Here is a 14,745-nt window from a genome sequence, read left to right as displayed (position 1 = left end):
ACACAAACACGATCGCCAAACCTCATTATGCCATTATCGTCGATTCTGAATTCGCCTCCTTTACCTTGGTTAATTAGAGTCAACTTATCAACCAACTCAACATCAGTTTTCCGACCCTCTCAAATCTTTTCCAGAATACCGCTAGTCAACTTTAACATACCCAATTTAACATTATTAGGAGTACCTTCACATACCAAACTCAAATATCTGAATTGTTCAATTAAATCCAATTCTCTTACCATCAACATCGACATATGCAAGGACTTCCTACTCAAAGCATCGACAACAACGTTTGCTTTACCCGGATGGTAATTCAACTCAAAATCATAATCCTATAGAAACTATAACCATCTTCTTTGTCTCATATTTAACTCTTTTTGATAAAAAAGATACTTCAGGCTCTTGTGATCACTAAATACTTCAAACCTTGAACCATACAGATAATGTCTCCACAATTTCAACACGAAAACTACTGCTGCCAACTCTAAATCATGGGTTGGATAATTCCTTTCATGAATTTTGATTTGTCTCGACGCATAAGCTACTACCTGTTGATTCTGCATTAGTACGCCACCTAACCCCGTCAATGAAGCATCACAATAAACAATAAAAGATTTTGCCGGATTTGGCAAAATTAAGATCGGCGCACTAGTCAACCTCTTCTTCAACTCTTGGAATCCTTCTTCACATTTCGAATCCCAGATGAACGCTTGACCCTTCCTAGTCAACTTAGTTAACGAAAATGATAACTTTGAAAAACCTTCAATAAACTTTCTATAGTAACCTGCAAGACCTAGAAAGCTACGGATTTCGGAAACTGACTTCGGAGCTTCCCACTGAGACACAGCTTCTACCTTCGCCGGATCTACAGCAATACCATTCTTGGAAATTACATGACCAAGAAAACTTACTTCACTTAACCAGAATTCGCACTTGGATAGTTTAGCATAAAGCTGCTTTTCTTTCAGCAATTCCAACACAATTCTAAGATGATCCGCATGCTCTTCTTCATTCTTAGAGTATATTAAAATATCATCTATGAACACCACTACGGACTTGTCGAGATAAGGATGAAAGATCCTATTCATATATTCTATAAAAACACCAGGTGCATTAGTAACTCCAAATGGCATCACAGTATATTCATAATGACAATACCTTGTTCTAAATGCAGTCTTCTGAATATCATCCGTCTTCACACGAATCTGATGATATCCCGATCTCAGATCAATCTTACTGAACACGCAAGCCCCAACTAGTTGATCCATTAAGTCATCAATCCTCGGCAATGGATACCGATTCTTGATAGTAACTTTATTCAGCTGTCTATAATCCACACACAGTCTCACCGAACCTTCTTTCTTCTTTACTAGCAACACCGGCGCACCCCACGGTGAAACACTAGGATGAATAACTTCCTTCTCAAGTAACTCTTCTAATTGACCCTTCAACTCATCCAACTCAGATGCCGACATACGATAAGGTGCCATTGACACAGGACTAGTTCCCGGAATTAATTCGATAGCGAATTCCACTTCTCTCTCAGGTGGTAATTCTCTAACATCTTCTGGAAAAACTTCGGGAAATTCACATACTACCGGTAATTCACTACTCAGCGCTTCCCCTTTCACTTCCATAGCTGCAATTAACATAAACATGGCAGCCCCGTCTTTCATTGCTTCCTCCACTTGTCTAGCAGTCATCGCCAAGTCCTCAACACTAACATCTTCAGGAAAAATAACCGTCTTCGTGAAACAGTTGACATGAACCCGATTGAATTGCAACCAGTTCAATCCCAGAATAACATCGAGTTGTTCCAACGGAAGTCACACTAAGTCCATTCCAAACTCTCTACCAAAAATATCAATCGGACAGTTCAAACAAGCAAACAAAGTAGTCACTGAACCCGACGCAGGAGTGTCAATAACCATACTTCCATTTATATCAGATATTTCTAAATTCAATCTTTTAGCACAATCCATAAAAATAAAAGAATGAGTTTCCCCAGTATCTATAATTGCAATTAAAGGTGTTCCATGAATGAAACACGTACCTTTAATCAATCGATCTTCAGGAGTTTTCTCAGAACCAGATAAAGTGAACACTTTACCACCAGCTTGATTCTTCTTCGGCTTAGGACACTGTGGACTAATATGACCTTCTTCGCCGCAGTTATAACAAGTCACAACCTTCCCTTTGCAATCCGCAACGAGATGTCCTGCCTTCCCACACCTATAGCACTTCTTCTCTTCACTCTTGCATTCATGGATACGATGTCCCGGTTCACCGCACTTAGAGCACCTAACAGGAGCACCAGAGTCTCCCCCACTAGGCTTCCTCCAACCACCAGTCTTTGGATTACCTCAACCATACGGTTTACCCTTATCCATAGGCTTCTTCCCTTTCTTGTCAACTAACTCGCGAGAGTGAGGTGACTTCAGCTTGAGATTATCCTCTTCATAGATCCTACTGCAATCCACTAAATCAGTAAATCTACGAATCCTCTGATATCTGATACCCTGCTTGATTTTGTCACGGAGACCATTCACAAACTTAACACACTTCGAGAATTCACTCGCTTCATCATTGTTATAGTGAACATAATACTTAGCCAGCTCAACGAACTTGGAAGCATACTCCGGTACCGTCATGTTACCTTGTGTCAGCTCCAAAAACTCAACCTCTTTCCTGCCCCGAACATCTTCAGGAAAATACCTCCTCAGGAACTCTCTCTTGAACACAGCCCAAGTAATTGCTACACCCGCGGCTTCAAGTTCATCCCTGCTAGCAAGCCACCAGTCATCAGCTTCCTCAAACAACATGTGAGTGCCATACCTCACATTCAGATTTTCAGCGCAATCAATCACTCGGAAAATCCTTTCAATTTCCTTCAGCCACTTCTGAGCGCCTTCGGGATCGTGAGTGCCCTTGAACAGCGGAGGATTGTTCCTCTGAAAACTGTTCAGTTGTCTGTCAGCACCAATCCCAGCTCCATTTGTAACAACCCGTTTTTTTATAGTATTTATTTTATTATAATATTTTATATATTTAGAGTGTTAATTAATTATTTAATAGTTATGAGATTTAATTATTAATTTAATTAATTAAACTTGAGTGCATTTGTGTTTAATAGAATTAATTAAGTTATTAGAGAGTTAGATTAATTGGGCCTATTTATTAGAGTAATAAGCAATTGAGGTGGTGTTATTAATTTTAAAGCCCAAAATAATAAATAAAGATAGTAATAGAGGAAACAAGGGGTAGAGACATCATTTTATCAATTTGCTGGTTTTTGAAGAATAGAAGTGGAGGAGAGGAACAAGAAGAGGAACTAGGATTTTGGAGGAGAAAACAAGAGGTAAGGGGGAGAATCCCTAATCATTGTGGGCTAGTATAATGGGGTAATTGGTAGATTAACATATTGATATTTGTTCATGATTGAATATTATGAAATGTGTGTTTTAAATTCTGTTTAGTGTATTAGAACCTGTAGAGAAACTGGAATTTTAAAACTAAAACTTAATGCCGGAAAAACAACTACTCTGTGTTCATGAAAATTGTTTTTAACAAACGAAAATGTAAAAAAAATGTCTTTAGCTACAGGGCGAAGCTGTTGTTGTGCTATGTTGAGAACGTACTCCATCCATATTGTGTTACTTAGCTGATAACCTCTAAGTCTTATTTAAAGTTCAAGATGTGAACCAATGTACTTTTTTGATAGAATTGCTGCTACTACTATTCATTGGCACAAAGAAAAATTGGAATACTTGGTGTTTATATTAACAACGTGGCCGGCTCTCCTCCTTGAGCTTACACGCCACTTTTACCATTCCCGGGCCATGAGGAAACGTGAAAACACCATTTGGAATGCCCTTTCACTGTAGCATTTAACTTTATCATATAGAAACTTGAATCAACAATTTTCTATTATTAAATGAATATATACTTCTATTGAATGACTATATGCTTTTTATTATTAAATGAACATGCTAATATCACTTGCTGTTAGAATAATGAATACATGGAGTACCAACACACTTTTGTTGAATGGAAAAACCGCGGCTGTAGCTATTCTTGGTCAAAATGAAAAAAATGAGTCACTAACCTACCTTAGTGGACAGGATTCGCTACAGTTAGTAACTTTAGTCACATGGTATTTGAACCAACACTTCTATTAATTGGATATACTAATGTGATATACTATTGAGCATCCAAAACGTGAATTAGGCAAGGGTAGATGCAACTACTGTTCATCGTTGGTGGACAAGCAAAAAACGTGAATGCCATCATGCTATATGGAACATGTGAGGGACATACATACTAATTAATAAATGGGCATGTTCCTATGATCATTCTAAGGTTAAAAACTCCTAGAAGTAGTTAGGTGGCATAGTCCTCATGGTTTTTTTTTGGTTTAATGAAAGGAGTAAATATTTTATAATTAATAAATTATGAATTAGCATGTGATAATATTAATTACTAGTGTTAATTGAAATAGTGGATTGGAATTGTGTGTTGATTATTGTATGTGAATAATGCTTATGTGATGAGAATGTTGTGTACAATACTGTGGATAATTCATTGAGTGAATTATTGTGATATGCTAAATATTAAGATGGTAGAGATGATCTTAATTGCATATGTTTGATTAACATTGTACATACATTCATATCATGGATGCCTTGAAACAAAGGTGGTTTGCTTTGAGACAAAAGCGAGGCTTAGATTCTAAAATGAATCGGAAGCGGTAAACTATATGTTTACGTTTGGTGGGCTTTGGTCTTGTCCGGATCGGAAGCATGGCTGGGATTCTAGATATTGAATCGGAAAGCGGTGAAACCTTGGGCTCACAATTTGGTACCACATGCATAGCGTCACATATCTTGCATTGAGTCACATTTAAAATTATGCGATAATTGAGTATGTGAAGTTGATGTAGTTGTGGTATGTGTATGAATTTGATAGTTGGAACGAGTGAAGTTTGAATACATATTGGACAAAATGTGTGAATATGTGTGAACTATGATTGTGTACTTAATTGAGAATATAATAGTAGAATTGAAATATTATACTATTTAAGCTTGTTGTATACTCGATAACATGTGAAATATGTGTTGATTACTATTATCTATTCCGTTTTACATAGTATGACTAATTACTTGAAGTGTTGATTTAACCATTATATTCTGTTATACTTTCTTCATAATGGTTCGTATTCTCACCCTTCTGTTTTAATGTTGCCCTCGTTTGGCGACATGCAGGTTCTGGAGTTTAGTAGCCGCGTGTGACCTAGCCGGAGGTTCTTCCTTGGTTATCGGAGATTAGGTAGTGAGTCGATGCTCTAGTCATGTAACACTGGGTAGACTAGGTGTATTGAACTCATGTTATGTTTGTGTATGTATTATGCTATGACTGGTGAACTTATTTATTGGTTACATGTCTTTTGAGAGGCTTGCAAGCCAAACCTTTTGATTATGTTTTATGTTGGATTGAGATTACTAGTCGATTTATGATCATGGTATGGGATATGAATCATTATAAATCACATGAGTATCATATATTTCCGCTGTGAATGCATATCCAGGTTAAATTGTGATTTGATATTGAGTGTTATTAAAATGACCAGGAGTATTGTGCTGTGTAGATAAATGTTGTCGGTTTTTTTAGGTTTTTAGTTCTTCTAAAAGCATCAATGTGACGCCCTTCTGAATTATATGCATGTTATTCTCTGATTATATGTTAAATATTTGGGGTATAAAAAGGGGTGTTACACCATTGGCATTCCCTCCCAGCACACCGGCAATCATGCCCAGAGCCTCAACAATTGCGTCGTCGTTTCTTCCACCTCTTCCAGGCATTGTTATGCTAATTCACAAAACAATCCCGTCAGAATAAAGGGTACCGACAGTGTCCACCTTACACTAGTCGCATACAAGGGAAATACTGACACTAAGACTCTGACTCAAATGATCGACTATGCTCTGATACCACTATTGTAACATCATTCTAAACCCCGATTAAATTAAATCATATTTTCAGAGTAAACATGCAATCAAGAGCGTTACAACTACTTCATATAAAATAAAACACCTGTCATGCTATTCCGAGGAACATAAATAACTTCAAAACATGTTTCAAACACAACAGAATACTTCATTCAGTTGAATAATCAAAACAACATCTGCCATACTCAAGGAATAAACAACATTATTCAACAACAAAAACCAAAATGAGAGTTAGTATCCAACTCTAAAACAAACGTTCCCCAGTGTTACAAGACCAGAGCATGACACGACTCTAAAATTATCGAAAACAGCCTACGAGCTATCCTCACCAAGAAAGTACGACTACACTTCAATCTAAAAAATAACAACAGTAAGGGTGAGTCTCATTCACAATTAAACAGTGTTATCAGTTCATAAACGATAAAACATCAACTGAATAATATTCACCCAATATCAAATACATTCAGATTAACCACACATTCACCAATCACAATCATCAATCACACACAACATTATAACATTGGAACACTTCCATTCATGTTATAATGATTCACACACCTAATGCAGTGCAACTATATGCATGTGGTACCAATCACGAGTTTCTACTCAACTCACCGATCCACCATCATCAAGGATACAACTACTTCCTCTCACTAATTCCACACAATGGGAATTAGAGACCACTGATCCATCTACGTCGGGATTCAGCCACCATATGATTACAAAATGCATGCATCATCTATCACATGCTAACCACCACTTTAATCATATGAACACACCATCACAAAAAAATCCATCACATAGTCCATACGACAATAATGTCTATCACCATCATGTACCAAGTACATCAAACCAACACAACAACAATAGGGTATTTACATCGTTTCATACCACACCCAACACATCCAACACGATTCATCATTTCCAAAGAAATACCGAGTTATAAAATAAAATTGAGCTACTTCTCTTTGAATTATTTAGATGTATAGGAAATAAAATTATGGACTCAATGCCCAAAACGGCACCCAAAACGGACTCACGGTTCAAAAGATACGAATTTTTGAAAATAAATATTTTTCACAAAAGATACAGCGTAACGGGTTACAGAAAAAGCGTAACGGGTTACGAAAAATATATTTTTTTAAAAAAAATCTTCAGCCGTAACCGGTTACAAGGAAACCGTAACCGGTTATGCTTGACGTAACTCTATTCGCTATTATTTTAGTTTCAGCCGTAACTGGTTACGAACAATACTGTAACTGGTTACGAACTCGCAACCAGTCCAAAAACCTCATTTTTCACAACCGTAACCGGTTACAAGCCCGACCGTAACCGGTTACCTCACCTGTAACAACAAAAAAGCACTTTTGACAACAACTTATTTTCATCCAACACAAACCCAATAGAATCATTTCGACTATACACGGAAAACAGAGTCAATTCCCAATTATTACATGTTATTTCATAATTCCAACAACACAAATAACATCCACAAACATTGCAAACATGTATCATCACAGAAACCTATCAATTTGAACCTAATTGTCAAAACCCCAACCTAGAACATACTTCTCTATTGAGTCAATACCATACAAATCTTAATCCTATCATCTAAAACCCGATAATAAAGGTTAATAGGAAGAGTCCCCCCTTACCTTAGAGTTTGGAATTTTCGAAGCTCTCTTCCTCTTCTTCTCCTCTGTCGCACTTTCACGTTCTCTGTGTTCTCCCAAATGCATTTGTTTTTCGCTTCTTCCAATAAAACTCTTGTTTTATGAAAATACAACACAACTTTAGTAAATGCCTTATTTCTTGCATCCCCTTTCTCACCAATTACAACACTGGCCCATTACTATATATTCCAATTTTATTATTTTAATCACCACGTAATTACATAAATCCAGATTAATTAAATTAAATTCAATTAAATTAATTCACGAAATTGCGGGTGTTACATTTATAAGTTGAAGTTGTAAGTGGTTAATGAAGTTTTGTTTCTGAATGCTATGTATCTTTGTTAAATGCAATATAAGTGTGTTTGTTTGGTCAAGTCGAAATGTGACATCTCATCGTTGATGAATATTTTCTTAAATGCACTCTGATTTTCGCTTAGTATTGCGGGGTAGATTTGGGGTGTTACAGACACTATGGGGAAAGGATAACTTTCCTTGATTTGCATAATGGCATATATAACAAAGAGATTGGGATTCTTTAAAATTCACAAAGGAAAATTATGATGAAATACATTTATGTATTGAATCCGATATATGTCCTAGTCTAGTGTGCCAAATGGAAAAGTTTTGTATGGTGTCACTGACAGCTTAAGAGAAAGAATTACAAGAAAGAGCAAAACTGAAACTTGAATCTTAATGTTGAATTGATAAAGGACTCTGCACAAATAGTCCTCCAAATCTCTTATCTGCACCAATCATAGTTCGGGTTGAAATCTGCAAAATGAAGCAACCATTAATGGATTAGAATACATCATAAATTGTGGTGTCTAAAATCTGGGTGATAGAGATCAAATTAACATGGAAATTAGGGATGTAATAGACATGATATAGAATAAGGGATAGAGAAAGTTGCACGCTGCCAGCAATTGTGGCAATGGTTTTGTGGCCATTAGGTAAGGATATGAAGATAGGAGAAATTATGTGATAAGAGACAAATTTATATAAGGAATAAGTGATATGGTTAGTGGCGCCATAATCTACAACCCAGTGGGCAGAGATCTTACAAAAAGTGGAAGAAGAAGATGAATTTAGAGTCGCAGGAAGAGATATAATAGAGTTGACAGAAGGTTGATTAGGACTAAGATTTGAGGGACTTGGTGAAGCTTGTAATGTTAAATGTTGTAGAAGCTGTAAGATATTATTATATTTCTCTTGAATGGTGTTGATAGTAGCTGAAGTAGGATTGGTAGGCCTTCTTTTAGTGGGGAATTAGAATAGGTAGCAACAACATTGACTGACTTAGAGTTTTTATGTTGATAACCAGGCGGATAGCCATGTATGGAAAAACATGTTTCAACAGTATGATTGTGTCTACCACAATGAGTGCAGGTTCTATTATTAGAACTACGACCTCCATAATTATTTATGCGACCACTTCCGCGACCACTGTGGTGAGTAGAATAGAAACTTGAATAATTCTTGCCATAATTAGAAGTAGTTTGTTAAACCTGCATAATAAAGGATCGTTGATCAACATAATTGTCAGTAATATGAGGAATTAGCATCTACCTTTCTTGTTGAAGAACTAAAGAAAAGCATCAATCAATATCAGGTAAAGGATCGAGGAGCATGATTTGAGACCAAACACTTGTATATTGTTCATTCAAGCCTTTCAAGAATTTGATGACTTTGTCCTGTTCTTTGAGTTTCTTCAAATCAGATGTAGCACCACATGTGCATGGAATAACGCATGAACAATCTTTGAGAGGTCGAAAATTCTCCAATTCTCACCAAAGTGTTATCAAATGAGTAAAATAAGAGGAGATATCTAAGGTACCTTGCTGATAGAAAGTGATTTCTTCAAGAAGGTCAGCAATTCTAAAAATATCGTCATGTGCAAATCGTTGCTCCAAACACTTCCAGACCACCGCGGCACGATCGCACCACATGATTGACTTAACGATGGTTCCCAAAATAGAACGTTGGATCCAGGAAAGTAGCATATTGTTGCAAAAGATCCACAGTTCATGAAGAGGATCAGACACAGTAGGAAGATGCAGAGTACCATCAACAAATTTCAACTTGTTTTTGGAGATTAACGCTACCTTCATCGAGCGACACCATGTTTGATAGTTTTTATGATCAAGAAGAGGAGTAACAAATATAATAGAAGGATTCTTATTTGGGTGAAGGTAATAGGAATTGGTAGGGTTTGTGGCAAAATTAGCAAAAAGTTGAGTTTCCATTGATGAACAGCAAATAAACGCGATCACTGAAAGAAAGAACAAAAGGCAGAAGTGAGCTGCTATGATACCATGCTGATTATCAGAGTAAGAAGATTTGAGATGTAATTCTCATTTTATTATTATGTCAAAATTCTTATTTACATAGAGAGGTACTATTGATTTATATAGAAAGTTATAAAACTATTGAAGTTCTATAACTAATACAACACTAATAACTAGGAAAAAGAATAACTGACTTCCTAACTACATATGAAATAAATTAGCATCTTTATTAGGTTATACATATCTTGAAGTTAGTTTAAAGGTGCATGGTCTTTCTAAAATAGAATGCACTTTAGATAATGATTTAGTTGTTTATATCTTCCCACTTTGTAGATTTCTAAGCGTGTTCATAATACATTATTTGGTGTTTCTTCTTCTAGTTTGTTTGATTTCAGTGTAGTTTTCTTTTGGGTTTTAGCCTCGCCTATACTAAAACAAATGGGGGAAAACTAATCAAATAGATTTGTACTAAATTTTTTAACTTTTTAAGTTGGTTTTAGTGTAAAATATTAAATTGGTCTTTGTCTATGGAGTTTATGGCGAAACCACATGATGATAGGTCTCAAAAAGTTGTCTCTTTTTGTGATAAGCTTATGAGAGGTAATATTTATTTTTCAAGGCGTGAAAAGATAAATCAGTTGTTACAATTTATTTTGAAGATTACACTTGTTGTGACTACAATACTAGTGATCATGTCTGTTATATAGAGCTGGCAAAATGGATTGGGTTTCCTAGGCCAGGCCTAAAAGCTTATAAAAATTGAAAATTTATTTGTAGACCCTCCTTATAGGAGAACCTCCAGCGAAAACTCCATAATACCCCTATTTCGGAGATGTATCTCTGAAGTTTTTTTTTTAAATTTTCCCAGAATTTGGAGATGTATCTCCGAAAACATCAATTGGGGGGTGTTTCCGGAGATGCATCTCCGAAAACACCAATTTCACTTTTTTTTTGTGTTTCGGAAATACATCTCCGAAATATGCAGAAACCTATTTTTTCTAAACAATGTTTAGTCCCGTATTATATGTTAAACGACAATGCTTGATGTAAACAATATTTGATATAAACTAAATATAACACGCAAATTGAAATAAAATACTAATATTATATATATAAAAAAACAGTGTACGGAAATGTCAAAATAATACAACTCGAATACAAAAAAGTCAAGACTAAAAAATAAATAGGCAACATCTACTGAGTATGCTTAACCTTAACTCCCTGGGACCTCCTCTGCCTGGTATATGCCGCCACACCGCCCACGTCACCGACCATCCTCTCTACGATGGCAACCGCCTCTAGACCGCCGTGCACGATGATACCTCGGTCCAATGCATCCCGCCCAAGCATCTCTATCCGCTGGTATATCGGTAGGAGATCAGTGGCATGATCATCCTCAGCCTGCTGGTTCTCCAAGATCTCCTCATATGCTGGCCTAGGAGCTCCGGGAGCGTCGGGTGTCATCAGAGGATGTGACACCCGATAGAACCATGTCACGTATCCCTCTACACAGTGCCATTCCTGGGTGGCCTCCATACTCCGATACTCCTCCGGGACCAAATGATGCGCTCAGTCCTCAAATATAGCAGTGAGGTCCACTCGGGTAACTGTGTCTGAAGCAGCTTCAAATGGTGACCTCGGTATCATCTGCACACGTGCAAACTGCCTCATGCACCACTCTTGTAGATACCTCACCATGGTGTTGACCCTGCATGCCAACCATCCAGAGTATAACGCGATGCGCTCGAATGGGACAACAACACCGTAGTCACTGAATGGCGTCCAACGAATATCATCGTGAGCAGTGCGGTCCAGGTACCCGCGATATGGTCCCACTACGTTATTCCCCCTTTGGAGAACGTATCAGGCGGTCCTGGGCATTGCGTCATCGTACGCAGGATCAATGGCGAAGCCGTGGATGCGGGGGAAGTATGAGATGATCCATCCATGAAACATAAATACGATAATATGTTAAAAATAAATATGAACTATAAATAAATGTGAAATAATTAAAAGGAAACGTATCGTCAGGAGTGTGTAAGATCCAATCAACTGCCTGGTCCTCTAGTTGGAGACTTCATTCAGCTTCTAGTATAGGTATACCAGAATAGCTGACCCCCAATTCTACTAGTTAATGGTACTCAAGTCGATAAAGTAGCGGAGCTATGTCATGTCAACGTAGGTTGCACTCTTGTCCACAAAGAGTGCAGTGCCAACCAAGAACATGAACCAGCACCTCAGAGCGCAGGCACGGTGATACTCTGTACGAAGCTCTTCACCCTCCTGCTCGGACTCTTCTGCCGCCATCAAGTGGTTCTCATACAGCTCTCTCAAGCTAGAGAACCAGATATGGGCCTCATTCGTCGCCCGACACTCAAAATCATCCATGTTTGGGTCAATACCCAGATAGTCGACCATCCACTCAATAGCCTCGACCCTCTGTATCCGGGAATAGTGCAGCAGCCTCCCTCTGATCGGCAGGTGGAGCAGACAGTGAACATCGTGCCAGGTGATCGTCATCTCCCTAACAGGAAAGTGAATAGAAGATCTCTCCTTGTGCCATCGCTCCACGAAATCCCCCTGCATGTCGTGGCTGATAGTGATATACCCGATCATACACAACCCGCCGAGCCCGGAACCAGATACCATATTAAACCACTGGTCATCTGGTTTAAACAGATCAAAAATCTTCCGCGCGTGGTTCACAGATTTTATCGTCGGCCTATCCTATTACCACAAAAACAAAAAACAAAAAGATTGTTAGTTAAAAAATGGTTAAATTATAAAGTGTAATTAAAAAAACCTAAATGAAAAATGGTTAAATTATAAAGTGTAATTAAAAAAAACATGTCCCTCCCAGACACGCCGAGCGACGTGATCGTCGTAGTAAATAAGCAAGGAAGTGTTCCAATTCTTAATTATTAGACATTTGTTAGTCACTAAGGTTCTAACTTTCTCTCCAAAGTTTCCAACCACCATTTTGGTGTTTCAACTTCTTGGCTTCTTCTGTCCATTCTATCTTGTTTCATACTTGGAGAGACTCTATGGATCATCTCAAGAGTGTCCCACACTTTCTTGTAATAATTACAATTAAGTTCATAAATAAATTGATTTTTACCCAGAGACATAATAAAAAAGTTTTAGCTTTGAAATCAAGACTGGCCTCTATCTTGTCTTCTTTGATCCAAAGGTAAACGTGTTTATCTACTACTTCACCATTGATAAAGTGAGTAGGGAAATATACCATTGATAATAATTTCCTATAATTTAAGATTAATACGCTCAATGAAAATTTTAATTCTAACTTTCCACAAGTCAAACCTATCACCATTAAATGGTGGAGCTGTGTTTAGGAAAGTCATCTTTTTAAAGGAAGTTTTTAAAGTCATTTTCCTCTTGAGACATTTGGTCTTTAAATAGGGGTTAGACTCTGATGCCACTTGTTGCACAAGTGACTTTATGCACAATAGGGGATGAATTATTTTGGTTTGAAAAATGTTGGTTGAAAATAAAATCACTGATCAAATCAAAGTTTGAAAACATTTGTCAAAACAAACAAGTGATTAAGGAGCGGAAAAATTGATAGATGGAAAAACAGAGGAAAGAAGATAACGGTAAAGAAAAAGAGATAAGGGAAATAGAAATAAACCACATATTTATATAAGTTCGGCCTAATAACTTTGCCTACTCCTATCCTTAAGAATTCTTCTTAAGAGTATACACTATCTTGAGAGTTTTTACTAGGATATTCCCACGAACCATCTTTTTCAAGGATTTCAAGTTTTACGATGGCTGACTTCAAACCAATAAACAAAAAGAGTTTAAAGTGGCTATCCTCCAAGCCAAACAGGGATTTTGAACGAGTTGGCCTCAAACCAATATGGAGTTTTTCATTGCCTATCATACGAACCAAACACGGATTTTCCATGGGTTAATCTCGGACTAATAAAGAGTTTCACGCTGGTTATCCTCAAAAAATAAAAGGGGCCTTACCCGGGTTAAACTCGGATCCAAGATGAGATTTTACACATGCTAATCTCGAACCAACTGAGCATTTACACCAAGCTAAACTCAAGAACCAAGATGATACTTTATATAGGATAATATCGAACTAATATAGGTTTTACATTGGGAAGAGCTCAGGTTCCCTTGTGGAGACTTTAATGAATGGTCTTACCAAACTAAAATATAGTTGTTGATTATGGCAAAACTCACAACCAAAAGAGAACTTTTGATATTTGCGAAACACATGAATCAAAAGGAGACTTCCTAAGACCATCCCCATATTAAACAAGAGCTTTTAATGGTTTAGCTCGCAATCTAAAATTCTTATAGAAGAATATTTTACTCAAGAGATATCACACACTTGGTAAATTACAATTATACCCGCCCTCAGAGCAATGATCCTCACTTAAGCACAAGAACACTTTTGAAGTACTAAGGCAAAATATATGTGATAAAAATGAGAGAATTATAGAAAATGATGAGAGAATCAGAAAGTAGGATACAATATAATTTCTTAGATGTTTGAAATTATAGAGAAGATCTATATTTATAGACCAAAATGTTGTTAAAATTTGGAAAGAGACCATGGGTGAATTAACTATCATAATTGTGAATACAAGATTACAATCACAAAGATGTTTTTGATTCATGGCAAACTCAATAAGCATACAAGCAACAAGGTGGAAGCAGAAAACTCAAAGAAAAGCAAGCATTGATCACTCATGTCAGAACAGGTCGACCTATTATGCTTATAGGTTGACTCAACACAAGCAA

General features: G+C 37.0%; 1 protein-coding gene across 1 annotated transcript; it reads right to left on the bottom strand.

Annotated features, from left to right (window-relative positions):
* Positions 1-7,990: 7,990 nt before the first annotated feature.
* On the bottom strand, positions 7,991-10,385 carry LOC131611968 (uncharacterized). Its single transcript, XM_058883790.1, has 2 exons — positions 9,516-10,385; positions 7,991-9,186 (listed from the first exon to the last, which is right to left on the bottom strand). Exons 1-2 carry the CDS (start codon positions 9,922-9,924, stop codon positions 9,167-9,169), a joined length of 429 nt encoding a protein of 142 aa, XP_058739773.1. The 5' UTR covers positions 9,925-10,385; the 3' UTR covers positions 7,991-9,166.
* Positions 10,386-14,745: the final 4,360 nt, after the last annotated feature.

Source organism: Vicia villosa, linkage group LG1 (assembly GCF_029867415.1).
Source record: "Vicia villosa cultivar HV-30 ecotype Madison, WI linkage group LG1, Vvil1.0, whole genome shotgun sequence".
Taxonomy (NCBI): Eukaryota; Viridiplantae; Streptophyta; class Magnoliopsida; order Fabales; family Fabaceae; genus Vicia; species Vicia villosa.
The sequence above is the reverse complement of the archived record's forward strand: the minus strand, read 5'-3'. Positions and strand labels throughout refer to the sequence as shown.